The sequence below is a fragment of the Lingula anatina genome, chromosome 8, assembly GCF_051362555.1.
Source record: "Lingula anatina isolate TDL-2025a chromosome 8, LinAna3.0, whole genome shotgun sequence".
Taxonomy (NCBI): domain Eukaryota; kingdom Metazoa; phylum Brachiopoda; class Lingulata; order Lingulida; family Lingulidae; genus Lingula; species Lingula anatina.
Genome location: NC_141774.1, coordinates 19618039 through 19645386, shown reverse-complemented (window position 1 = coordinate 19645386; position 27348 = coordinate 19618039). Strand labels below are relative to the sequence as shown.

General features: G+C 36.4%; 4 protein-coding genes and 1 long non-coding RNA gene across 7 annotated transcripts; all 5 read left to right on the top strand.

Annotated features, from left to right (window-relative positions):
- Window positions 1-419: 419 nt before the first annotated feature.
- LOC147760532 (uncharacterized) lies at window positions 420-2912 on the top strand. The gene is made up of 4 exons (XM_087018809.1): window positions 420-1238; window positions 1376-1487; window positions 2521-2672; window positions 2902-2912. The coding sequence occupies exons 1-4, from the start codon at window positions 1040-1042 to the stop codon at window positions 2910-2912; spliced, it is 474 nt and encodes a 157-aa protein (XP_086874935.1). The 5' UTR covers window positions 420-1039.
- Window positions 2913-2918: 6 nt separating this feature from the next.
- On the top strand, window positions 2919-4400 carry LOC147760531 (uncharacterized). The gene is made up of 3 exons (XR_015330915.1): window positions 2919-3128; window positions 3371-3532; window positions 3788-4400. It is a non-coding gene; the product is annotated as an uncharacterized LOC147760531 (long non-coding RNA).
- A 1122-nt stretch (window positions 4401-5522) lies between these two features.
- LOC106165945 (uncharacterized) lies at window positions 5523-8890 on the top strand. The gene is made up of 6 exons (XM_086994447.1): window positions 5523-5688; window positions 6033-6753; window positions 6920-7027; window positions 7687-7855; window positions 7977-8100; window positions 8374-8890. The coding sequence occupies exons 1-6, from the start codon at window positions 5653-5655 to the stop codon at window positions 8560-8562; spliced, it is 1347 nt and encodes a 448-aa protein (XP_086850573.1). The 5' UTR covers window positions 5523-5652; the 3' UTR covers window positions 8563-8890.
- A 3797-nt stretch (window positions 8891-12687) lies between these two features.
- LOC106155517 (equilibrative nucleobase transporter 1) lies at window positions 12688-19884 on the top strand. Of its 3 annotated transcripts, none has more exons than XM_086994442.1 (8): window positions 12688-13074; window positions 13786-13832; window positions 15966-16135; window positions 16489-17182; window positions 17338-17445; window positions 18111-18279; window positions 18508-18631; window positions 18985-19882. In XM_086994442.1, the coding sequence occupies exons 1-8, from the start codon at window positions 12701-12703 to the stop codon at window positions 19087-19089; spliced, it is 1791 nt and encodes a 596-aa protein (XP_086850568.1). In that variant the 5' UTR covers window positions 12688-12700; the 3' UTR covers window positions 19090-19882. The 3 variants fall into 3 exon arrangements, with proteins under 3 accessions (XP_086850568.1, XP_086850570.1, XP_086850569.1); XM_086994444.1 differs by having other exon boundaries at window positions 16489-17002; window positions 18985-19880; XM_086994443.1 differs by lacking the exon at window positions 18508-18631 and having other exon boundaries at window positions 18985-19884.
- A 37-nt stretch (window positions 19885-19921) lies between these two features.
- LOC106165927 (large neutral amino acids transporter small subunit 4) lies at window positions 19922-25919 on the top strand. The gene is made up of 6 exons (XM_013544292.2): window positions 19922-22184; window positions 23231-23277; window positions 23604-23773; window positions 24129-24837; window positions 24995-25102; window positions 25747-25919. The coding sequence occupies exons 1-6, from the start codon at window positions 21820-21822 to the stop codon at window positions 25917-25919; spliced, it is 1572 nt and encodes a 523-aa protein (XP_013399746.2). The 5' UTR covers window positions 19922-21819.
- The last annotated feature ends 1429 nt before the right edge of the window (window positions 25920-27348 follow it).

Below are 27348 nucleotides of genomic sequence, written 5' to 3'. Positions count from 1 at the left end.
AAAGAGTGCATGTGTTGTTCTATAATAACAAAAGAATAAGGGAGTATAGTTATCATTCCTTCAGGATGATACAATGAAAAATCTGTATTAATAGAAATGGCGACCTAAGGTCAAGTAACATACCATTGCCTAATAAGAGAATGATTATAGTTTGGTAATGACGTAATGATGGAAAGTTATGGAAAAAGGGATAATCATAGACATTGTGTAAGAGCTGAGGAATTATTACATTACCAAATAAGGTAATGTAGGAGAAAGACTTTGTGATACATCATGACATTGGAATGATGATCTATAGGATAAAAGAGAATGCATTGTAACTGGAAAATAAGAATATACGAATAAATCTTTTAGGCCCCCAAAAGATGTATGTTCTTCATTTATAGTACTGGCGAAATATCGGTACTATATTGTTTTAAGTCTTTTAAACATTTTGTAGATTTTTTTGATAGTCCTCTCCTATCAACTCTTCTGGGAATTGGCAAAGTGTTTGGCCTGGATGTCACCCTTCATATTGCCTCCATTTCTGAAGTAGAAGCAAAATGTGTTCTTCTGCCATACCACCACAAACACATTGCAATCCCATACACAGATGCAGTATGGTAGACATCCATGCCAATATATATATATATTTTTTTTTTTTCCAAGTTTTCTTTTTCTAGTGAGGCACTATTGTTTTGCAACAAATCATGTTGGTTCATGTGTGAATAATTTTCTATCCAACATTCCATCCAAGTTAAAAAAAAAAAAAAAAATAAATAAATGAATAAAAGACATTGTTGAGATCATCTATCCGTGAATTAGTACACTTAGATCAACATCAATGACCCTGTGTACTTTTATTATCTCATCATATTATCTTTTTAGGATTTTAAGCCTTACATGCTAATCACAGCCCTAAATGTGTTGGTAAATTACAGAATACTGCTGTTTCTTATATAGACTCAACTCTTTGTGAAAACATCAGTAGCAAGGAAGCACATGGTTTTGGCTTTCAAATTTATAACTTAATTGATTTAAATATAATTATTCTAGAAAAATGGCCTTTCTCCTGGTCGAATTCGCAGACGATTGTGTCATAGCTATTGTGTCACATAAATGGCTATCAGAGGATAGAAAATATGCGTTCTGGCCTCCCATTTCAAGAGAGAAGAGTGTACAGCCTGCCATAAAGGCCCATCTTATCCCGGACAGATCCTCGTGGAAGAAGTATACTGTGAGGATTTTATATGAACAGGGTGAGCATTATTTTCTACTATTAGGCATTCTATCATATGTTTCGAACATCTAGAACTAATGTGCATGCTACACATATTCACATGTTTCAGTCCAAAATGTGACATTTCAATGTCGATTCATTAATTTTATTTTGCAGATGACTTTGACAAAGTTAGGAGGAAGCTGAATGTCGCCCAGTATGAATCAGACCTTGTAACAGAAAATGAGGAGATCATTCCAGCTTCTCAGAGGAGTAAAAGAAAGAAGAGGTAAGAAATGTGTTAAAATATTAGCCAATATCACATATCTAATATCTACACATGGATTACTTATGTTCTGTGCTAATTCAGAATAGAATTTACAGTCTATTTGTAGATGTCGTTTCAGTTTTTAGGTTCAATATCAAGAAATTAAGACTATAAATTCAACAATTGTTGACACTTTGGCACATTATAATTTACAATATATGTAATTAACTTGATTTCTAAAATTAAATGGAGCACCAAATACCAGGCAGTAAACATTCACTTAATGTTACAATACCATTTACACAATGCTTTCAAGTTATCTTTCAACAACTTGTCAGTTAATTTTTGATCTACGAGATGAACAAGATTATTTTTGATAACTTGCAAGTTTAGCCTGGTTTTCATGCAGACTACTCACATACTCATTCTGTAAACTGGAACAGACTTTGGTATTTGAAAATGCATAGCTTTCTTCATCTTATTTGCTACTAGATTTCGTACAGCTTTTTAATGTGTATACGCCTGAGCCTCAGTTTTTAGGAAAATGTCAGGCACATAAATAACACATCATTTTAAAATACTTACCCAGTTCCAATACCACGGAATGACTAGCAGTCGTTATTTGTAAATGAAGGCAATGTGGAAAAGTAAACTTTTTATCCTCCATTTACAAAAAAACGACTGCACACAAGAGGATATGATTGTGCTTGATGAGAACACCTCAAAGAAGGCTCAACTATAGCAATCTACATGTTTCATTTGAAATAGGATAAAAAATATTCAATGAAATAAAACGTTCATTATTGGGGAAATATTATATTCTAAATATCAGTTACATTTAAAACAATACCTAAAACAAAGCTATAGTACTAGTACTGATATATACTGCATTTATTCAACACCTAGCTGATAAATTGCAGACCCAAATAATGTACAAAAATGCTTAAAATAGTGCAAATAATTTTGCCATATAAACATCTGAAGCCCTGATCCCCATTTGCATACTTCTACTTACCTGTATTCTATGACTTCACATTCTTCTTTCTTTTAACAGACCAAATCCTCGTTATGAGTCAGAGTCAGAGTCAGATGTGTCGGATGAGGAAGAGGAACTTCCAACCATAACCAAAACAGACAGGACCCAAAAAAGAATCAATTTGCCTAACCCCCCAACTGGACAAAGCCTTTTTGAAAATAGATCAACAAGTAAGCATACATGTCATAAGTTTTGCATATATTTTTTCTAATTAAAGGTAGAAAGTAAATAAACATAAGTTAATTGAGTGCCAGAATGTTATAAAAGTGATGATAATTCTTCAAAATTACATTTGCAACTTCTATTTTTGTAGCAATTAAATAAGTAGCCTACTAATACATATGCCAAAACTTTTAGTTTACACTTCAATTGTATAACTAATGCATGTATTTTTTTTAGCATTTTTTTAGCAAAATGATAACACTTCTAGAAGAAGTAAAAGAGCAAGTAAAGGTGAACACCACACTTATCCATAAAATGCTGGCTCAAAAAAAAAAAAAAAAAAAAAATGCGTGGAAAATACAGCATCAGTGGAATTACCATCTTCATTTTTCCTGCTAAAAACAACAAATGCACTTATTGATTTTGAAAACTCTTTGAAGGAGGAACAAGAGTTCAAGAACATGGTAAATATACATACATGGTTTTATTTTAATATAATAACTTTTCTTGGTGTAGCAAGAATTTTCAAGAACATACAAAGAATATAATGGTTCTTATACTATGTGGAAATGTTTTTTTGTAGCTTGTGTGTAGAAAATTGTCACAATTTTATCTGAAAAAAAAAATACAAATGAAAAGGAAATTTTCCAATTTTTTTATTAACTCTAAGGACTTCAGATAAAATGCTATAATTTTCCTCTTGCAGGTAGGAATCTTGCAAACCATCGGGGGTGGTAATCCAACAGGAACAACAAGGAATATTTTATTACATATTATGACAAATGAAGTTGCAACACAGATTAATTGGACGGGAAAGGGCGGGAAATTGGCATTCGGGCAACTTCGAATACAAGAGCATTGATTGAAAGTAAGTTGTATGAATGTGGAAATACGTAGTCAAAATACATATATAGTTGGAATAGCCTCCAAATTAAATGCTTGTTTTGCCTCTTACATGCTCTTGATTAATGTTCAGACAATCTCCTTTCTTTTCAAGGAAATGTATTTTAATGATGGTGAAAACCTTGTCTTCAATTTTATTTCAGTTATTAATTGGGATTGAAGTTAATGATACTAATAATGATAATTGAAAAAAATCTTAATTGTTTTGCTTCTCTTTCAGCTGTAGTAAGGAAAAACAAAGTTTGTCAAACGGTCACGGATGCAGAAATAACAGAAACAATTAAGAAATGGTTTAGGACAGCTGGAGACCGAGAATGGGGCAGAAAAAGAAGAATGCGTCAGGCTGAAGGGCCTTAGCCCGAAATTGGTGACTTATAGATGCAGAGACCTTTAAAAAAGCTATAGAGACCTTTAAAGATGCATACGAAGTCAATTTTTTGCCACAAAAGCCAACCAAATGTCAGTATATAGTTTCAAGTAGTATAACTAGGGGAATTACCAAAAGGCATTGTTTAATTTTGCATGAAAGATGATATTTGAATGGATTTCTCTGCTAGCATTCTATGCTGTATATCAATGGAGTAGAAAAGAAGGTCACAATAATAGGTTAAATTTCTGAACAAAAAATTAAAGGAAGGAACTAGCAGTCTAAAGCTCTTTTATGGCTGATTGAGTGATTTATTCAGTTTATCCCTTGGCATGTTGAACTTATTTGAGTCGTGTAAGAAACTATTAGGAGTGGTTTTATACGTTACAGGGAATCCACGCTCCACTGATGCTCGGTTTATATGTACTATGATATAATAAAGAATATATTTTGTGTTGCAGACAGATGGAAATTGTTATTGTTGTTGTTTTTGCTTATAATTTCGTAAAGTTAATCACTTACTTTAAAATAAAATAGTTAATTTTGGGCTTATGCAGGGCCAATAAGCTGGTTGGTATAATTACAATGGGCCAACGTCGGCCCAACGTCATAACCCTGATGCTGGGCCACCATCGGGCCAACCATTACCCACCATCGGGCCAACGTCGGCCCACCATCGGGCTAACGTCAGCTGGTCGGCAAAACGACGTTGGGCCGACGTCGGGCCAACAGATGGCCGATGAGCACGGACGTCGGCCCGACGCCGGCACTGTTGCTGGCCCGACGTTGGCCCAGTGTACTGGTCGGCCTTACGCCTTCTTGCTATCTGGGATGACGCAGATAAAAGACAAACTCAATGGTATAGATTCAGCAAATAGGTGAGAAAACGACAGGATAATCTTTAAATAGTCTACTTGAATGTATTGTATTTTGAACACACTTTAATCGGCAATTTTTTCCATTTACTTATAACTATTTTTTCCATTTATGTGAGTTCTTTTGAGGCAAAAACAATTTTAATATAGTATACATATTCAGTTTCATCATATTAAGAAATACACAATCCGCGTTTAAATGTCCTTAACAAGTCAGGCAAATCATACATGTAGTGCTTTATGTCGATATTTCCTTCTGAGATGTATAATGAAACAAGGCAGTTTAAACGGCCCAGTAATATTTTAGATTAGAAATGCTATAAAACATCGATTCCAAGCGCAGTGAGTGGTAGAGCACAGATTCGTTAGTAGGGGAAGTTTATTCATTCTTCCAGAAAAAGTCTACCTGGCACGGAATAAACCAGAAATGAATCATTTAAAAATGACTAACTTGCCACATGAAAAGGTGGCGTCCCAAGGAAACCGTTAGAAATAAGTAATAACTTCCAATAAGCATCGATCTATGATCAGTGATACACTGTATTGGTCTGATGTCCTCAGGGTTATAGGTTTTTTCAAAATTTGTTTCAGTTCATGTAAATAAACTTCTGTATATAATGACCAGAAAACCAAAATGAAGTTATTAAATTATTAATTCCTGGAGAATTGAGGCTATAATCAAGATCGAGGCATTTAATATTCTTTATAGGAACAGAATGGCTGTTATTCCCTGGGGCTGTATTTCACCTGCTTGGAAGCATCCAGCTGGCAGTAACTGACGTCCAAGTGGCTGTACTATTTCCTAAGCTAAGGTCAACACTCATTTGTCTGATTTCCGGTGCCATGGACGTCAGTGGTTTTGCTCCTATTCTGTTAAAGGTAATGTTAAACGTGTTTGCTTTGTCCCTTAAAACCTGACGAACGCATCGGTAATTACCTGTTTGATATGGCATAAACTAATTCATCTAGTGACAACTAGTAGTTACGGACACTTATCTTTGAAGACAAAAGTAACCTTCCTGAAAGATTTTTCAAAACAAAAATGTCCGCAACGCCATATAAAGTACCATAAACGTTACAATTTATCATTCATATCAGTGCTGTTGTTGGTATTTAACGGTCCCCATACTATATAAACTCATACGTATTTGGAATTTTGCAATTTTTAATATATCTAGAATAAACTACATTTTTCAAATAGCACGTTATTTATCCAATTGCAGATGGCGTACCAGACCGGAGTTTCGTATAAAACGTGCATGTTCACCTTTGCCGCTATCATACTTTTTCTGTCTTCTGTCAACACAATCACCCTTCCACCTAGACAAGATGACGACGGGAACAACATTGACAAAGATTGTTGCTTTAAGATACGCAAGCGGCAGGGTGTTACTGAAAAATCATCTAAACCCAACACCAATACTTGTAGAAACGCCGACCAACCTGACTTGAATGTACCAGCAACAAATGAAACGATTGATAATAATCAAGTTTTAGAGCAAAGTTTGCCAAAGACAGCATACAAACTTGATGATGAAAGTACAGAACAAAAGTGTGGTGTTCGTTTCATTGGAAATATCACTCCAGAGTTAACAAGTAAAGTGAAAGCAGATGGAGATGTCACTCGGGAAGAAGCCGATGAAATTATTGGGCATCATGATTTTAATAAAGCAACCAGTTGTCAACATAAGAATAATACCAATCCTACAGAAATGCAAGTCGACGGAATTGAGCAGATATCGTGCGAAATAGAAAACTCCCTAAGCAAGGAAAATGGCGAAAGTGCTAACAACTGTTTTCTACATGACACGCTACTGATCCTCAAACTCCCAGCATTTTGGGTCTTGATGCTGTGGTTTTTGTGCCAAAATACCCTCATTGTCACATATCAAGGCAGTTTTTACGCAATAATCAATTACTATGGAAATAATGTCAAAGATAAAGGTAATTGGTTTACACGTATATTATCACTGTAACCTGTTTGCTGCATAAACATGTTTAACGTGCAACGCATGCATCTCTTTCTATCTTTCTTGTGTCCTTTAATTTTCGCCATCTTTACACAAAAGACAACGTGAATCTATCCATACTAGTTCTAATTGCATTTCAGTAAGTACGTATACAGACGTGTATTCCTGGTTCCAAGTGGGTTCTCTGTTCTGGGCCTTGCTGACTGGTTTGATGTTGGATAAACTTGTTTCCAGGGCAACCACATACGGTAAATAACATGAATGTGATATTACCTAGTCGAGATGTGGCTTGTTTCCTTTTTTTAAGATCATATACACGATTTCAGGTTATAGCTGCAGCGGATGTTCATCGTGTATCGTAACAATTTAAAAATAGTAGCTTCTGTGGCTATTTTCCATATGGTGTTGCCATGGTTTTGTGAGCCGTCGCTGTCTAACGATTACTTCAATATATTAATTTCAATAAAGCCAACAACGGGATTTAGACGTCAGAGTAAAATCGTAAATCATTTAACTTTGAAAGAGATTATCTGCATCAAAGTTGAAATGCCATGCTATATCATAAACCCTCTGAGACAACAGTGGCAACTTTTGTTCTCTCATCTTATAGTCTCTATGCATTATGATCAAACTGAATCGACCCGCCTACACAACATAATGGGAGAAATGACACTGGATATTTCATGATTTTTGTTGACAGCAACGGAAATGACACTCTTCGTATAGAGAGAAAGTGCATCTGTATTCCCTGACAATTGGAGCCTACTCAAGACCATTTATGAGTAATATATATACCGATTATCTTCACATTAGTAAAAAATGCGATATACTAATACAGTATAGACATGGTATTGGAGAAACACGTATATTATTCATGTACTGATACCATTATACATGCATATTTCAGAAAAAGAGCGATGCTTCGTGGTTCCATTTTTCCTCACAGTTTTGGCAGGATTCATCGCCTCCATTGCGTGCATCATCCCCATTATCGAGTTGCAGTTTGTGGCCATTTTGTTTCATTCTATGTTGAAAACCGGGAGTTACGCCACAAATATGACCTATATAGCTTCCGCGTAAGTATAGATTTGGTGACTCCGTCTACGAGCATGTATTTCCACCTTTCCAGTAAGCTTCTTTGGTTTAAAAAAAGCAATATTTACACGGTATAATGCCATTAAAACATTCAAATTATAGGTTTCCAAAAGAACATTTTGGGAAGACCTATGGAATACAAATTGGTATCGGATTTTTGTTCACCTTTGTTGAGTATCCAATATTCGCCTGGTATAAGTACAGCCTGGAAAGTGACCCATTCTGGGTAAGTATGGGAACCGACATTGTTATATATCAGGTAATATAGAGTTAAATTAAGTAATCAAATCTCCACATGGCGACACGATGCAAATCACGAACAACTGCAAAACAAATAGTGGGTTTAAATTACTTTTTCAAAGCTTGGTGTTGACTACCGACTACTGTAAAAATCTTATTGTAAGAAACAACAATAGTTCCAATACTTTGATTTATAGTGTGATAATGGTGAAAACTCGGCGTGGTAAATAAATATATGTCTTTTATTTAATTTTCACAGTTGGGACTATTGTTCCTGGGAATGTGTCTCACCGCCAGCTGTTTGCCTTTTTACCTTCTTTGGCGTCGGTGTAGCTCCACGAGGAATAATAGCTACACGCTTCAGATTCCCAGCCAGGACACGAGTCAACATGGCTTCAGCTCCTCCAGACAAGACGAGTGGTGTGTTAGATATACTCCTGCCCCATGAGAATACAGTTTTACCAAGACGTTCAAATATTTGCCCGGTTAATGTAACCTCTCTTAAATCGAGAAATACATGTGCACACAAGTGACAATAGGAGTATCACCTCTGAATCAGAGTAATAATAATAATAATAATAATAATAATAATAATAGTAATAATAATAATAATAATAAACTTTATTTAAAGAGGCGAAAACATGTTAAGTGCTCACAATTAGCCTACACATGGCCCTCTAGGGGGTTAAAATGAAATATTGTGCTAATGAATAAAAAATGAATAAGTTATGAAATTAAAATGACAATGAGGTAAAATGAAGTTTGAAGAACAAAAATAATAAGACAGAAGACATTATATGTTAGTAAAAATCCTAGAGCTACATGACTTAAAAGTAAATACTTAAGATTAATTTTTGTTTTTTTAAAAACAATATTTTAAAAGTATACAAGTCTTTGGGTTTTTTTGATTTCAGAGTGTAGGGAGTTCCATATTTTAATCGAGGTCCATACTGGGCCTTTAGTTACATATAGTATGACTTTATGTCTGCCAACTGGTAAATAGATATTTCCCTTATTATTTGATCGGGTGATTCTGCTTGCAGAGTGTCTATAGTTGTAATTCCCAGTAAGTCTTTGATGTATTTAGGTGAAAGTCTATTTAAGCTTTAAGAACTAATGTTGCTTTCTTAAATTCTATCCTTTCATAGATTGTTTGCCATTTTAGGTTCTTCAGTAGTTCAGTTGTTGGATATATTGTTTCTTGGCTTCTTTATCTGGGATATCGAGAATGATTTCTGCTCCACGTTTTTGGAATTTGTCTATATTTTCTAGTTGTGCACAGCTGCTCCATATAATGCAGCAGTGATCCAGATGTGGTAGTAAATGTGTATTATAAAACAGTGCCCTTGTTTCCAATGTTAAGTGCCGTTTTAGTTTGGATAGAAGGAAAAGTTTATTGTTAATTCTTTTTTCAAATTCTGCACATAGTCATTCCAGCTAAGATTTTCATTAACGTATACACCTTATAGTTTTTTGTTTGTACATTATCTAAAATGTCCCCATTGAACATAACTTTTAATGGCTGTTCAGTTTTTTTGGAATTTTTGCACGTTTTTGTCTAGTTGTTATAAGCATTGATTTTTTTTTTTCATATATGTCACCTGAACCACAATAAAACATGTTCCATGCTCTTATTTAATTTGACATTTAGTTCTGGTACAGATTTAGCAGTGACTGTAATTATACAGTCACCACTGAATGAATCTGTCGATCCGATCGGTCATGACCGGGAAAATTTGTCTGGACCGGTAAAAAAATTTGGCGTGGACCGACAAGAGTTTTAAGAGCCACACTTTTGAATTTAGAGTCATCATTTGACATACTTCCGTAATAAAAGTATATAAAACCCGAAGCGTTTGTTCCCTTCCATTTCAAATCCATCACATTCACAAACAAAGTAAGCTACCTAATCGTACTGGTAGTATCTGTCTCAAGCGAATAGGGTAATTTTCTGTCCGACAAAAATCCATTCGGTCCGGCAAATTTTTCATTACTACCGGTCTAAATGTCTGTCCACTCTGAAAAGTTTTCAGCATGTCTGCTGAATCATCAGCATACATATCAATTTCTCCATTATCAATATGAAGTGGCAGGTCATTAATGAAAATGATAAAAAACAAAGGCCCTAAGATGGAGCCTTGGGAGACTCCACAAGTGATTGGTACGGGTTCAGATATTTCATTTTGAAATATTGTCTGCTGTTTCCTGTTTGTGAGATATGATGTAAACAATGAGAGTGCTTGCTCATTACATTTGTACAGCTGCAGCTTTTTGTGTAGGACTTGATGGTAATCAAAGTAGGTAGATCTTGAGTAGTTATAATGCCTGGTCTACTTATGATGTATCTAATGAGTATAAAACCGCTGTACCATGGAATTGTATTGTTGGTCTTTTTGTGAAATTTGATTTGAATACAATTATTCCAGGAGCAGTCATTTATCTCCCCCAAAGTTTTGTCTCAGTAGGGGTGACACTTCTATTGTCCAGTGTGTGTATATACATATATAGGGGCAGATTAACGGATATTTTTTTAGTCATCTGGATTGTATGTTGAATTTCCGACATAAAAATTAGATGCCCATCTGTGTAAACTTGAAAAAATTCTAATCATCTCCGAGGCTCAGAAGAGTGCTTTCGTCCGGCCTTGATCTATAAAATAAAAGAGGAGAGACCCGATTGCACACGCAAACCCAATATAGAGGTGCAGTTTACATGCTTAATCAAAGTTGTATCTATATAAGAAATATATGTGTATACAAAAATCCACGACAGTCTCAATTTAAATTTTAATTTTTACCATGTCTTTACATTACGTAAAGAGCTCTAAATGGTAAAGTATGTTCCGTGTCATTTAATTATAATTTTTATACCACGTTCCGATTTATTTTTAGTGATTCAGTCATGGTAAATAATGCATGATGTAAGGATGTGTTTTTATATTTAAACTGTAACTCAAGGGGATTTGCGTCATGACTAATACTACGTAACGTATCTTCACCAGAAACATTGTCAAAAAGTTTCATTTTGTTCAAGTACTTGGTGCAATTGGAAAAAAAATGCGATTCTATGATATTTTGACATTTCTGAAATAATATTTGGATCTCGAGGGGGATGTTACTTATTTAATGCTAATTCCAACGGTACTCTTACAAGAATATACGGTAGGTCAATTTGAACTTTCTTCCCGAATGTGGTGCGAATTTTGAAAAAATTTCATTTAGGCTCATTCTGCTTGATTCCTGCTGATTCCGAATAAGTGTGACGGGGCCTTTAGTAAATTTGCAGATAGAATAACTGCATACAAAGTCCAGAAATCCAAAATGAAATTATCAAAGCATTGCAGAAACAGATCGAAACATTGGGTGAATAATGAAAACACATTGAAGAAGTTCAACCTTGACAGGAATTACAGAGGGCTGCTGTTCCCAGGAGCTCTATTGCACCAACTGGGATGGGTACAGTTAACAAAACTGACGCCAAGGTGGCTACCCCAGTTCCCAAGACAAAAGCAACGCTCACCTGTTTGACATTCAGTGCCGCAGACGTCAGTGATTCTGTCCCTGTTCTATTAAACGTAATGCACCAGCAGATAAATATGCTCACACCTACACGAATCGATACAGGCTAAGTATTCCACAGTATTAATTAAAGTGTGTGTTTCAAAATACGTGAAATAAAAAACAACAGGTCCCTATGTATGAGGCGTCGATGAGTTCAAGGTGATTACCCTCACATACGCACATATCTGTATATGGTGTTTATACTATGGTATTACATAATATTATACAATAGTATTGCATGTAGTATGGCTCCCACCCAGTAAATGAGTGCTGTAACATTCAATAACCCAATTACATTACTGAAATAAAGGAGCATTTAGGATAATTCTGGGATAATGCACAGAGAGTTTTTAGATTAAAACCTTTAAACGCACTATTATAATTTATAAGCATAAACACATTTCTGTTTTAATTATGTGTGTATGTGTGTATGAGAGAGAGAGAGAGAGAGAGAGAGAGAGAGAGAGGAGTGTATGGGTTGTAGATTAATATCGTTTATCTTTATATTTCATTTTTGAAGCCACTTTTTTCTCTGACAAACGTTCATGTTATTTAGCATGATCATTGAGGCACTCTATACTTCTGTCTCATGAATACGGCTTTTTATTCTTCGCCCTACTTATATGCATAGATTTATTTATCCCGAATGGGATCCTCAGTTTTGTATGGTTGACATGGACTGCTTCTTTTGTGAAATACAGGCAGTGTTAAATTACTGACAAAGGTAAACATCAGCTGGAATGAATGGGTTATCCACTGTTTCACTGGTGACTGGTTGACTGTATGCAATCATCATTTTATTCACTATAAACCAACACCTACAGGTTTGAGAACAATCATTAATCTGAAATTAAACACGTTTTATGTCAGCCCTTATAGCACATTCGGTTTTTATAATCTTAACAAAGGTATGACTAGTTTACCAATGGCTATTATATCAAATTGCAGTAATTTTCTCGTGTAGATATACCTGAGTCACTATTTACTTTACTTAACTCCGGCCTATTCCTGGTTAAACCATAAGGGATGGACGACATGGCACGCACAACGTGTTGGAGACTATTCTGCACCGCCCTTGGAATCTTAGAAGCTGCCATTTACTCATGTACGATATTCGGATGGCCAGCATTTGTGTATATATTCATTGAGGAACAATTTTACTACTCCCGTTGTCACTTTGATCCCAAAGTCAATGCTAGTATTAACACGGTAGAACATGCCTGTAGTGTTCTTGGGAATTGCACAGAAGATCAGGATGCAGATCACGTTCAAAAGTGTACTGAGCAGGAAGAGATGCTAAATCTAGTTTACACTGTCGCTATAATCTGCTTAGTGTCTCTTCCCGTGCTGGGGTATATCTATGATCACTGCGGTACAGTATGTGTGAGGATCCTATCCGTGTAAGTATACTGTGACTTCATTAGTGTACAACCGTCGCTTACGATTTATTATCGTCAAATTATAAAGAGTTTTTTGTTCATCCACCAGTAATTCTACATTAATATAATTAGTGCATCTACCTATTTGCTGGTAATTATTGGTTGCTACAGAATGAACGAAGCTACTGTGGTAGCACGCGGTATAAGTATACTGTGACTACATTACTGTACAACTGTCGGTAAAGGACTCAGACAAGATTTAATACAGTTATAACCTAGGTATGTTATATGACCGTGGCGATATGCTGATCACTGAAGCCTGTCCATTTAGCCAAGCTTCAGTGAAGATCGAGGGCACAGACACCCGCATTTTGCAGTCTGAATTAAAGATTAACTAAAATACATCAGATATAAAAAGTATAGAACTATATCTGTATAAATAAACAGTTTGCATATTACATGTAGCAAAGCTGCAACTATTCAATCGGAAACCCCTTAATATAACCTTACCCGTGCTTGCAGGATAAATGAAACTAAAATAGCAACTGAAAAATGGACAAAATCAACCAAACTATGGTCGCTTTAGCTGTCAATTGTTTTACCATGAATATTATGCCTATGAAAGAAGCTGACAGGTAGTGTTGCCCAAATAAAATGCCAATTTCTTGTAATTTAATATAACTTTGAGAGCATCAGCGAAGTTTTATTATAATTCTTTTGATTTTCTTCAAGATGCCTGTGTGCTGGTGGATTCTTCCTGATGGCATTAGCTGAGAGAGGTAAGAGATTATTAACAATTCCTCACGATATCCAATGTAAATACATGTATGCTTAATTAATCGCAGTTAATGAATTATCCATAACATTGAAATAGACACCACTAAATAACGACAAGTTTATACAAATTTAGCATTAGGATGAACGTTAAACGTCTAATAGCGTGTGTGTCTACCACCCACTACAATTATCTGTGGTAGGGGGCCCGACAAGCCTTTGACAAGGGTTACAATTCTGTTTTGCGTGATATTGACCCATTCTTCCTTAAATCTTGGCGGAGTTTGACCAGATTATTTGGGGATTGGTACTCCTCTGCATTGCACACTCCAATTCATGCCACAATACCACAGGTGTTCATTAGGGTTAATATCAGGGCACAAAGATGGCTGGCCCATCCTCAGAACATTCCGTTTCTGCAACAAATCAATCCCAGACGAACGCTGTGAGCAAGTACGTTAGCACGATGAAGCCAGTATCATCCCTGAAATCACTTCTTGTACATGGAGTGAGATATCTGTAGAAAATTTTACAGTAACATGTCCCAGTAGCGTTCTGTTCCAGAGGGAACAATGTACTAATACCATGGGCTTGGAATGCTTTCAAAATGCGGACTGATTTGACACTCAGGCGAAATTATCCTGTACAAACCCTTCCAAAAGGCATTTTGCAACATTTTCTACGAACACTCATTTGGCCATTGATGGGGTGCAAGAAATCCATTGATTCTTTAGCAAAACCAGATTCCGTCTCGTAATGGCCAACCAGGTTCCGATACCTCTGGTGTCACTGAACATAATATTATCAGCTGATATCTCACTAATCTGCAAAAGCTGACTTTAGGTTTCATCAGGCTCCATCATGACAGCACACTTGCTCACAGTTCTCATCCATCGAGTGATATCTTGCAGAAACGTAATCCTCTGTGGACATGGAATAACCATTTTCAAGACCTGATAATCACCCTACTGAGCATCTGTAGCATGGATTGGAGTGTGCAATGCAGAGGAGAATCAACCCCCAAATAATCTGGATCATCTCTGCACAGATCTTTAGAAAGAATGGACCAACGTCACGCAAAACATAATTGTTACCCTTGTTGCAGTCTTATCGCGCCGCCTACAAGATATAATTGCATTGCTCTGTAGACACCCGCTATTAGACACACGATCGTTAACAAGTGCATCCTAATGCTTATTTTGTGTAAATTTGATGACATTTGGTGATGTCAGCTCAAATTTATGGTTATTTCTTAACCTCTGCGGAAACCAGAGTGAAACCTTGGATTTGGAGGGGTACATGTTTTAAATTTTAATGGCATACAATATGGATATCTTAACCGCTATTTTGTATATTCTGAGCCATTAATCATTTAAGATATGGTATCTGGAATAAAATGTGCCGCCCAATGCCCTACGTTGGACAGGAGGACCTAAGACTAAGACTAAGATCTGGAATAAAAAGCACTGTTTATAGCAATTTACACATATGAGGCTATCATTTGTAAATAAAAGCAAATGAAATTGGGGGATGGGGAAACCTTTTTTGACCAATGTTATACGTAGTCAGCTTCATATTATTAACAAATACACTATCTGTGTTTAAATATGTCCCCAATTTCCGCAACATGTCATGCAAAGCATAGTAGTTTATGTTGATATTTCCTTTTGAAATGTACAATAAAACAGGGCAGCTTAAACAGACTGGTAATACTTTATACTAGTGATGATACAAAACAAGCGCAATGAGCTGTTGAATACAGCAAAAATATTCATTCTTCGAGAAAAAAGTATATTTGGTCTATACGGTCTATACGAGATAGGAAACCTTTGTAATATACGAGATAAGAAACCTTCAAAAGAAGTAACTTGGCACATGAAAGGCGGTGTCATAAAAGACCGTTACAAATAAGTAATAATAACTTCCAATAAACATCTATTCATGATAAGTGATACATGGTATTACTCTGATGCCTTTTGGGTTAAATATTTTTTCTCAAAATTAGCTTCAGTTCACATAAATTAACTGTAAATAACGTTTAGAAAATCAAAATGAAATTATCAAAGTATTAATTCCGGTAGAATATGTATAAGAAATTGGGTCAATAACCAAGATGAGGCATTTGACATTTTTTGTAGGAAGAGAATGGCTGTTGTTCCCTGGGGCTGTATTTCACCTGGTGGGAGGCATCCAATTGGCAGTTACTGACGTCCAAGTGGCCGTACTATTTCCTAAGCTAAAGGCAACACTCATATGTCTGATTTCCGGTGCCATAGACGTCAGTGGCTTTGCTCCTATTCTCTTAAAGGTAATATCATACACGTGTGCTATTTGTCGCATAAATGTTCTACAACCTGAGGAACACTCTGTTAATTGATCGTTTGATATGGCACAAACTAATATATCTAGTGCCATCTAGTAGTTACGGATACTATTCTATGAAAAGAAAATTACACTTCACGGAAGATTTTTCAAAATAAAAGTCTCCATAATGCCGTTGAAAGTAGTAAAAATAATACATCTTTATCATTCATGCCAGTGAATATGTTGGCATCTAATCAGTCCTCATGATAAGTAAAACACCAACTCGTTTGGAATTCCACATTTTTGAGCGTTCGTGTCTTCGAATACTGTACACTACATTTTTAAAATATATTTCAGCTGACGTACCAGGCAGGGGCGTCGTACAAAACGTTCATGTTCACCTTTGCCGGTGTGATACTTTTTCTGTCTTCTGTCAACACATTCACCCTTCCACCTAGACAGGATGACGACGGGAACAATATTGACATCGCCTGTTGTTTTAAGATACGCAAGCGGCAAAGAAGCAAAACAGAATCGTCTAAACCGAACACCAGCACTTGTACAAACGCTGATCATGTACCTACAGCAAATGAGAGGCAAAGTGGTCAGCAGGTTTTAGAGCAAGGTTGGTCAAACGCAGCATACATGCCTGATGATGTAAGCACAGAACCAAAGTGTGGTGTTCCTTCCATCGGAAGTGCCACTCCAGAGTTAGCAAGTAAAGAGAAAGCAGATGGAGATGTCACTCGGGAAGAAGCTGATGAAATTATTTGTCAAGGCACTAGTTGTCAACATGAGAATAATACCAATCATACAGAAATGCGCGTTGATGGAATTGGGCAGATATCATGCAGAATAGAAAACTCTCCAGGCAAGGAAAATGGCGAAAGTGCTAACAACTGTTTTCTACATGACACGTTACTGATTATCAAAAGCCCCTCTTTTTGGATGCTAATGCTGTGGTTTCTGTGCCAAAATACCCTCATTGTCACATATCAAGGCAGTTTTTATGCAATTATCAATTACTATGGAAATAATGTCAAAGATAAAGGTAATTGGTTTATTATCACTGTAACCAATTTGCTGCATAAACTTTTTTAACGTGTAACGCACGCATCCCTTCCTATCTCTCTCATGTCGCTTGGTTTTCACCATCTTTACACAAAACACAACACAAATATATTCATATTTCTAATTACATTTCAGTAAGTACGTATACGGACGTGTATTCCTGGTTCCAAGTGGGTTCTCTGATCTGGGCCTTGCTGAACGGTTTGATGTTGGACAAACTTGTTTCCAGAGCAACCGCGGATGGTAATTAAGATCATATATGTGCTTTCGATTAACGGCAACTGTTTCCTCCTATACGTATAAATATTAGTTGGTTTCATTGGATTTTAGTTAATTATAGGTTTTAGCTGCAAAGGGTGTTCAACATGTATCGTTACCATTTTATAATAGCAGCTTCTGTGGCTCTTTTGTACATGTGTGGCCATGGCTTTGTGAGCTGTCGCTGTCTAAAGAATACTTCAATATTTAATATCAATATATCCAACAAATGTAATTTAGACCGATGTCAGAATAGAATCGTAGTCATTTAACTTTGAAAGAAATGAACTGCATCAAAGTTGAAATGCCATGCTATATCATAGACCCTCTGAGACAACAGTGACTTCTTTTGTTCTTGAATCGTAATCTCTATGCATTTTAGATCACTCAGAATCGACCCGCCTACACAATATAATGGGAGAAATGACTTTGAATATTTCATAATTTTCGTTGGACGGCAACGGAAATGACTCTCTTCATATAGAGAGAAAGTACATCTGTATTCCCTGACAATTGTTAACCATTTATGAGTAATATATAATACCGATTATCTTAATATTATTAAAAAATGTGATATACTAGTAATGTATACACATGGTATTGGAGAAGTACATGCATGATTCACGTACTGATACCATTATATATTTCAGACAAAGAGCGGTGCTTCGTGGTTCCATTTTTCATCACAGTTTTGGCAGGACTAATCGCCTCCATTGCGTGCATCATCCCCATTATCGAGATGCAGTTTGTGGCCATTTTGTTTCATTCTATGTTGAAAACCGGGAGTTATGCCTCCCATTTGGCATATATAGCCTCCACGTAAGTATAGATTTTATAACACAGTCTATTAGCATGTATTTCCACCTTTCCTATAAGCTTCTTTGTCCCTAATAACAATTTGCAGAACCATTTCATTTTCATGGCACAAGACCCTGGTTGAATTAGCAATGAACATCACACAAAGGCATAATTACGCATTACAGTGACTCAATCAACATATAAGACTAGTTTACAAATATATATTACATCAAAACATTCAAATTGTAGGTTTCCAAAGGAACATTTTGGGAAGACCTATGGAATACAAATTGGTATCGGATTTTTGTTCACCTTTATTGAATATCCAATATTCGCCTGGTATAAATACAGCCTGGAAAGTGACCCATTCTGGGTATGTTTAGGAACTGTTATTGTAATAGATCGGGTAATATAGAGTTACATGAATTAGGCTCTTGGATGTGTGGTCGAATATTTATCACTAAATATTATTCAATCATCTTAGGCTTTTCGAGGTTTTGCAGAATAGCTGCAATTAAATCTCCAGATGGCGACACAATGCAAATCACGAACAACCGCAAAGCAAACAGTGTATTTACATTACTTTTTCCACCTTACAGTTGACTACCGACTATTTGGGAAAAATCTAATATCACGGAATTATAACGGTTTGGATACTTTGACTGATGTGTGATAATGATGAAAACTCGGCGTGGTAAATATATATCTTTTATTTAATTTTCACAGTTGGGAGTACTGTTCCTGGGAATATGTCTCACCGCCAGCTGTTTGCCTTTTTACCTTCTTTGGCGTCGGTGTCGCTCCACGAGGTCTAACAGCTACACACTTTAAAGTTCCAGCCAGCACGTGAGACAGAATGGCTGCAGCTCCTCCAGACAAGACGAGTGTTCTGCTACATATACTCCTGCACCATGATAATACAGTTTTAACCAAGACGTTCAACTCATTTGGAAGTATACTGCCCAGTTTTGTAAAAGAGACCGTGAAGATCTCCTTCATGTGTTTATACAGTGTAATAGTGTGCGTCCTCTTTGGAATAAGTTTCAAGACCATATACTCGAAAAAACTAATGTCAATTTGGATCTCGATGACTATAAAATCTTGTTTGGAATAAAATGCACAACGGAAAGTAAAATTTTTAATTTACTTATTATGTTTGGAAAACTATATATTTACAAGTGCCTGAAACAAAAAAAAGACCCCAAGCTTTCAAGGTCTTTTGGGTTACATAAAATTTATGTATCATGTTGAAAAAAATATTGCTTTGCGTCATGGATCTTGCACATATGACAACTTTGTTAAACAATGGGCACAATGGTTACCACTTTTTGTTGAAGGGGAATAGCAGTAGCATCCCTTTCTTTATCTTTTGGGTTTAAGTTTTCTATTATATTTTATTTAATTTTGTTTTGTTAATCAGCAGGCACTTAGAGATGAAGTTACTATATTTGAGTGAAATGGACAGACAACTAATTAGTCTATTTTTGTAAACACAACTGTGTAATGCAAGGATAATATACATATTAGCAGTGACCAAGTATGATTGTTGTGCGTACGTGGGTATGTGTGCGTGTATGAAAGGAACATATATATATACTCTATTTGTGTTTATTTATTTACTTATTATTATTTTTTTTTCCATAATAAAAAAAAAAAAAAGTATACTGCCCAGTTAATGTAACCTCTCCTACATGTAAATCGGGAACTACATGTATATACATCTACAGGAACAGACTGACGGATATTTTTTGACAGCCTTCCAAATTATCACTGTTGATCTCTCCTCCATTTCTGACTGCCTTCCGACAGAAAAAATATATACCCATCATTTTAAATTCTGATCATCTTCCGAGACTCAGAAGCCTGCTTTCGTCCGGCGCTATAAGACAGGAGAGACCCGACTTTGACTACGCTAATCTTGATTGCACACCCAAACCAAATGCAGAGGTGCGTTTCACATGCTGAAGTGTCCAAAAATAAAATTGAATGAATTCGTAGTTGTATTCAGTTTTTAACATATATGTGTATTGAACAAAAATCCACAACAGTCTCAATTTAAATTCAAATTTTAATTTTCACTATTTCTTTACATTACGCAAAGAGTCCTACATGGTAACGTATGGTAACGGATGTTCCGGGTCATTTATACATTACATAATGATTTTTTTTACAAATATTTAAACGTGCACATGGGGCTTTGCGTCATGCCTAATACTACGCAACGTATGTACCCCAGAAAAAATTGTCAAAACGTTTCATTTTGTTCAAGTACATGGTTCAACAGAAGCTTTTGTTGAAGTAATGATAGCGATGTACTATGTTAATTAACCATCAGTTTTATAAAACATGGAACGCGCCTTCGGGGACTGGTCAATTAAAGGCCATTGAGTGGGGATATTTGTTCATTTTTCGAGGACAATTCGATTTGGGCCCAATATCAGAGATCGCAACTACCTAGGAAAGTACCCAGTAAGCAGTGACTTGAAAATCAAATGTCACACACTCACGCACAGATAGAAAAAGGTGATTATTCTAAACAATCTGTTATACTAAATATACAAGTTAAAAAACATTACTTTTTCTTGGTTATTAAATTTGCAAATAAAATAACAGTGCACAAAGCCAAGAAATCCAAAATGAAATTATCAAAGTATTGCAGAACCAGATCGAAACATTGGGGGTATAATGAAGACACATGGAAGATTTTCAACCTTAACCGGAACTATAGACGGCTGCTATTCCCATTGCACCAACTAGAGGGGGGAAATAACAAAATGACGCCCTATTTGCCAAGACACAACCAATGATCACCTGTTTGATTTCCGTTGCCGCAGACGTCAGTGATTTTGTCCCTGTTCTATTAAACGTAATGCACCAGCAGATAAATATGCTTACACCTACAGAAATCTATTCAGCCTAAGAATCCCACAATGTTATACAGAGCGTGTGTATCAAAGTAAGTGAAATAAAACACGTCAGGGCCATATGTATGAGGCGACGATGAGGTAAAAATGGTTACCCTCACAAACGTGCAATGTTCATATTATTTAGTTGATCCGTGATGCACCCCATTTTTGTGACTGGTGAATACGGCTTTTTATTCTTCCCCTTCGAATATATAGCTTTATTTGCGTTTTGTAAATTAATGATCCGATTCTAGTGAGCTGTAATCCCTTCACCCCCTCATTTTGTATTGATATGGACCGCTTCTTTTGTGTGATGCAGGCGGTATTGAATTACTGACAAGGGTAAATATCAGCTGGAATAAATGTGTTATCCACTGCTTCACGGTGTTTGACTGTATGGAGCTTACGCCAGAGTCAGCATTTCATTCACTATAGACTTACTTTGTACAGGTAAGAGAACAATCATTATTCTGAAAATAAGCATTTTTACGTCATCCGTTATAGCACCTTGCATCATCATTCGGTTTTTTAATCTCAACACAGGTGTGACTAGTTTACCAATGGGTAAAATATCAAATCAAACTAATGCTCTTGTGTATGTATACCTGAGTCACTATTAACGTTGCGTAATTAGCGTTAATCCACGACAAACGGCATGACACGAACAACGTGTTGGAAATTATTCTGCACTGCCTTCGGAATCTTAGAAGCGGCGGTTTACTCTTTTACGTTATTCGGATGGCCAGCATTTGTGTATATATTCATCGAGGAAAAATTTTACTACTCCCGTTGTCACTTTGATCCCAGAGTGAATGCTAGCATTGACACGGTAGAACATGCCTGTACTGCTCTGGGGAATTGTACAGAAGAACATGATGCAGATCACGTTAAAAAGTGCAATGAGCAAGAAGAGATGCTAAATCTTGTTTACACCGTCGCTATAATCTGCTCAGCGTCTCTTCCCGTGTTGGGGTATATCTATGATCACTGCGGGACAGTTTGTGTGAGGATCCTATCCATGTAAGTACATCACTACACAGCTGATACGTTTAAGGTGACTGGTGTTATAATTATAGCGTGAAGTTTTTATCCGTTGTCTTCACAGTCTGTCCACATTGTACTACAAATGCACGAACTTGAGGCAATAGAATATTTAACAACAGCTAAAATCAGAATTATTACTAGTCCAGTTTCACCTGAAAAGACGAATAAGGGTAAACATTTATGTTTCGTGGTAACCTCTATCTATGAGTACGTTTCCTCCCGTCCCCTACTCAATGTAACTCCACAGAAATGTGTAGAGGCCATATCCGAGAGACAGACAGAACCTAGATATCAGCCCCTCAAAGTCCCGGAAGCTGTAACTAAAGGCCAAACGAGCAAGTCTAAACATAAAGGACAAAGCCTATCTGACATTTGTCTGTCTTATATATGCCATGTCTTATATATAACTGACGAAAGGGAAGAGGGTTCACTACATTCTTTCATGTATATACAGGCGTCAGAGATGACTCGGGTAACCTCACAGCCTGCAACGGTGTCATGTGAGATATTGTGACATTGTAGTGGGAATGGTTCTGATTTTAGCTGTCGCTTAAGTACACAGACTAGATTTTTTATCATCAAAGTACCTATAAAGAATTTTTCGTGCACCTACCAGTAATTCTACATCTACTGATTTGCTGGTATTTATTGTTGGTTGCTACGGGATGAACGAACGACTGTGATAGCATGCGATACGAAGACACCTGCATCTTGCTGTCTGAGTTTAATATTATATAAAGTATATAAGATATATATATAAAAGATAGAAATATATCTGAAAAAATATATATATTTTGTGTTTTATCAAAGCTGCAACTATTCAATCGGAAAACCCTGTGCTTGCAGGATAAATGGGACCAAAATAACACCTACAAAAAATTGATAAATACTATGGCCGCTTCATTGATGTTATGCCTTCGAAAGAAGTTGACAGGTTATAGTGGCCAAATAAAATGCTAATTTTGTGCGATGTATTGGTCATAACAATAGTTTGGTTATAAAGTTTATATTTTTTCAAAAAGATTTCTGTGTGCTGGTGGATTCTTCCTGATGGCATTAGCTGAGAGAGGTAAGAGAATATAAAATATTTATCATGATATCCATTGGAAATATTCTAAATCAATCAAAGCAATCAGCGTGAGGTAATACACATGCTTGCAAAGATTACTACCAAAAAAATAAACATTCCAAATGGCAGAGAGCCTTATACATGACCAGGGAAACACTCCATTTCTCAGGGTTATAGATTTTTCTAATTTAGCTGCAGTTCTTATAAATAAACTGTAAATAATGACCAGAAAATCCAAATGAAGTTATTAAAGTATTAATTCCGGGACAATGCAGACCAAAAAATTGGGCCAATAATCACGATTGGGGCATTTAACATTTTCATAGGAACAGAATGGCTGTTATTTCCTGGGGCTGCATTCCACATGATGGGAGGCGTCCAGTTGGACATAACTGACGTCCAAGTGGCCGGATTATTTCCTAAGCTAAAGGCAACACTCATATGTCTGGTTTCCGGTGCCGCAGACGTCAGTGGTTTTGCTCCTATTCTGTTAAAGGTAATTCATGTATATGCGTGTATGCTAATTGTCGCAGAAATGTTCTAAAACTCGACGAACACATCGGTAATTACTGCTTTGATATGGTACAACCTAATATATCTAGTGAAAAATAACAGTTGCGGAAAGTTTTCTATGGAAAGAAAAGTAGCTTTCATGAAAGACTTTTTTTTTAATAACCCCCCTATAAAAATATTACTTTTTATCATTCATATCATTGCTGTTGTTGGCATCTACGACTACGCGGTCTTCATAATGTATGAAACTCCTACTAATTTGAAATTCTGCAGTTTTGAATATATCTTTCTTTGAATAAACTAGATTTTTAATGTCACATTTTTTTAACAAATTGCAGATGGCCTACCAGACCGGAGTTTCGTATAAAACGAGCATGTTCACCTTTGCCGGAATCATACTTGTTATATCTTCTGTCAACACAATCACCCTTCCACCTAGACAGGATGACGACGGAAATAATATTGACATAGCTTGTTGTTTTAAAATACTCAAAAGCCAAATCGCAACCAAAGAACCGTCTAAACCATACACCAGCACTTGTACAAACGCCAAACATGTACCTAAAGCAAACGAGAAGCATAAAGGTCATCAGGCTTTAGAGCAAGGTTGGACGAACGTAGCATACATACCTGGTGATGTAAGCACAGAATCAAAATGTGGTGTTCGTTCCATTGGAAGTCCCACTCCAGAGTTAGCAAGTAAAGTGAAACCAGATGGAGATGTAACTCGGGAAAAAAACGATGGCATTATTGGTCATCATGATTTTAATAATGGCACCAGTTGTCAAAATAAAAATAATATCAATCATACACAAATGCAAGTCGACGGAATTGAGCAGATATCGTGCGAAATAGAAAACTCTCTAAGCAAGGAAAATGGCGAAAGTGCTAACAACTGTTTCCTACATGACACGCTACTGATCCTCAAACTCCCAGCATTTTGGGTCTTGATGCTGTGGTTTTTGTGCCAAAATACAATCATTGTCACTTATCAAGGCAGTTTTTACTCTATGATCAATTACTATGGAAATAATGTCAAAAATAAAGGTAATTGATTTACTTGGATATTATCATTGTAACTGGTTTGCTTCATAAGCATTTTTAAAATGGAATGCATACGTCCTTTACTTTTCACTATCATAACACAATTAACAACAAAAATCTACTGAACAACAAAAATCACTGAACTTTTATTGCATTACAGTTAGTACGTATACGGACGTGTATTCCTGGTTCCAAATGGGTTCTCTGTTTTGGGCTTTGCTGACTGGTTTGATGTTGGACAAACTTGTTTCCAGGGCAACCACAGACGGTAATTAACATGAATGTAATATTAATTGGTCGAAGAGTTACGTGTTTCTTTTTTAACGATTATATACCGATCATATATACGCTTTCTATCATGGAGAAGTGTTCTCTCCTATAAGTATGGTTTCCTTCAATTTTAGTTAATTTTAGGGTTATATCTGCAACGGATCCCTTTCGCATTAACGTTCACAAATGGTTCTCAATCTATTGTCGAACATTTGGTGTACTTTTTACAGTTCTTACATTTGTTCTGCAATTAATGTAACAGTTCGTGAACTAATTTTGGAAAGTCCTTCAGAATGTCCTAGAACAATTTAAGTCATTAAAAGAGAGATATATTATGTTCTAGCTAGGACAGGTTGAGAAAAGTAAGCCAGCTTTAATGGGACAAAATTCCGTAGCGGATCCCGCACGAAAATGCAGCAGTATCGAAGTAGCAAAGAATCATTAACGCAGTAGTGGTGTGGAGCATATTTGCAATAGAAATGCAGTATAGCCTACTGCAATTCTACTCCAAAAAGTACCAAAAAGTACATAGGTTTGTACAGAGAGGAGCATTAATGCAGTAGATTAGCAGTATGATAGAAGCATATTGGAGAAGCGAGTATATGGTCCACGTACTGATACCATCATACATGTATATTTCAGACAAAGAGCGATGCTTCGTGGTTCCATTTTTCCTCACAGTTTTGGCAGGATTCATCGCCTCCATTGCATGCATCATCCCGTTTATCGAAATGCAGTTTGTGGCCATTATGTTTCATTCTATGTTGAAAACCGGGAGTTATGCCGTGCATATGGCATATGTAGCAATAGCGTAAGTAGATTTGGTGACACAGTCTGCGCGCATGTATTTCCGCCTATAGGCTTCTTTGTTTTAGAAAATCGAATTGGTGGCCCAAATTCTAGGGTCATATTATAAAGAATCACGCACGTATGTCTAGAGAGAGAGAGAGAGAGAGAGAGAGAGCGAGAGCTACTTTGTAGAAAGACATCAACGCAAAGCACGCCCTACACAGTACAGATGTATGACAGATGTATGACTGACCTATGGCATCAAAACATTCAAATTATAGGTTTCCAAAGGAACATTTCGGGAAGACCTACGGAATACAAGTTGGTGTCGGGTGTTTGTTCACCTTTATTGAACTACCAATATTCGCCTGGTATAAGTACAGCCTGGAAAGTGATCCACTCTGGGTACGTATGAGAACCGTTACATTCTATTAGATCACGTAATATAGAATCAAATGCCATAAGGTCTTTAGTGTGTGGTCGAATCTTTATCACTTATTATTATCCAATCAGTTCAGGCTTTCTGGATAGTGCGGAACAGCTGTAATTACCTGTAAAGGGGCAGATGGCGGCGCGCTTCACAATAAAAATAAACCACACAAAACCCACAGTGGAATCACTTTACTTTCCCCAAGTACCGGTTGATTTCCGATCGTTTGAAAATATCTATTTTCACGAATTCGGATACTTTGATTTATAGTGCAACAATGGAAACAACTCGGCGTGATAAAAACAATTTTGTTTAATTTTTCCAGTTGGGAGTATTGCTCCTTGGAATTTGTCTCACCGCCAGCTGTTTGCCTTTCTACCTCCTTTGGCGTCGGTGTCGCTCCACGAGGTCTTACAGTTACACACTTTAAATTCCCAGTCAGAACAGGAGTAGCAATGGCTTCAGGGTACATCAAGCGTCTTCGGACAAGACGCGTGGTTTAGAGGTTGCTGACCCTTAGCTTGCCACAGAGAACACCTCTTCACCAAGACGTTCAAATCATGGAACTGCCTGGTAAATGTAACATACCCTCAATCGAAAACTACATTAATATACAGGCACATATTATTTGTTGATGATTAGAAAATTAAGCAAACTTATCCGAACTACGTCTAAACATGCTTACGGCGAGTATTTCTGAGATACACACTAGTACGTGTACGTGCATAGGCACCAGCTCATATACATTTGTTTACATCTAATTATTTGAATGTTTCACGATATAAAGAAAAGAAATCGCAGTGTTGCCCTCACTAAAGACACCGTTTTATTTGCTACCCTCTTGGTTTTCACCAGGAATGTCAGCAATTACGTTAACCATGTCAAATATATGTATAATTCGGTGTATGTACATGTATGTATCAAGGAAATAAAGAGACCTTTAGACATCGATGTTTAAATCTGGTAATATGCAAAAAATAAAAATAATAAATAAAAAAATTAACGGGATGCCAGGAAGTATACAG

What these genes read in the sequence shown, in the direction of transcription:
- LOC147760532 (XM_087018809.1), top strand. Translation starts at nt 1,040, where the DNA reads ATGGCCTTTCTCCTGGTCGAATTCGCAGACGATTGTGTCATAGCTATT. An exon ending in GAGGATTTTATATGAACAGG is followed by an intron (nt 1,239 to 1,375) that starts GTGAGCATTATT and finishes TTTATTTTGCAG; the next exon opens with ATGACTTTGACAAAGTTAGG. An exon ending in AGGAGTAAAAGAAAGAAGAG is followed by an intron (nt 1,488 to 2,520) that starts GTAAGAAATGTG and finishes TTCTTTTAACAG; the next exon opens with ACCAAATCCTCGTTATGAGT.
- LOC106165945 (XM_086994447.1), top strand. Translation starts at nt 5,653, where the DNA reads ATGGACGTCAGTGGTTTTGCTCCTATTCTGTTAAAG. An exon ending in AAATAATGTCAAAGATAAAG is followed by an intron (nt 6,754 to 6,919) that starts GTAATTGGTTTA and finishes ATTGCATTTCAG; the next exon opens with TAAGTACGTATACAGACGTG. An exon ending in TTCCAGGGCAACCACATACG is followed by an intron (nt 7,028 to 7,686) that starts GTAAATAACATG and finishes TGCATATTTCAG; the next exon opens with AAAAAGAGCGATGCTTCGTG.
- LOC106155517 (XM_086994442.1), top strand. Translation starts at nt 12,701, where the DNA reads ATGGACGACATGGCACGCACAACGTGTTGGAGACTATTCTGCACCGCC. An exon ending in TTGCTCCTATTCTCTTAAAG is followed by an intron (nt 16,136 to 16,488) that starts GTAATATCATAC and finishes AATATATTTCAG; the next exon opens with CTGACGTACCAGGCAGGGGC. An exon ending in TTGGCATATATAGCCTCCAC is followed by an intron (nt 18,280 to 18,507) that starts GTAAGTATAGAT and finishes TTCAAATTGTAG; the next exon opens with GTTTCCAAAGGAACATTTTG.
- LOC106165927 (XM_013544292.2), top strand. Translation starts at nt 21,820, where the DNA reads ATGACACGAACAACGTGTTGGAAATTATTCTGCACTGCCTTCGGAATC. An exon ending in AAATAATGTCAAAAATAAAG is followed by an intron (nt 24,838 to 24,994) that starts GTAATTGATTTA and finishes ATTGCATTACAG; the next exon opens with TTAGTACGTATACGGACGTG. An exon ending in TTCCAGGGCAACCACAGACG is followed by an intron (nt 25,103 to 25,746) that starts GTAATTAACATG and finishes TGTATATTTCAG; the next exon opens with ACAAAGAGCGATGCTTCGTG.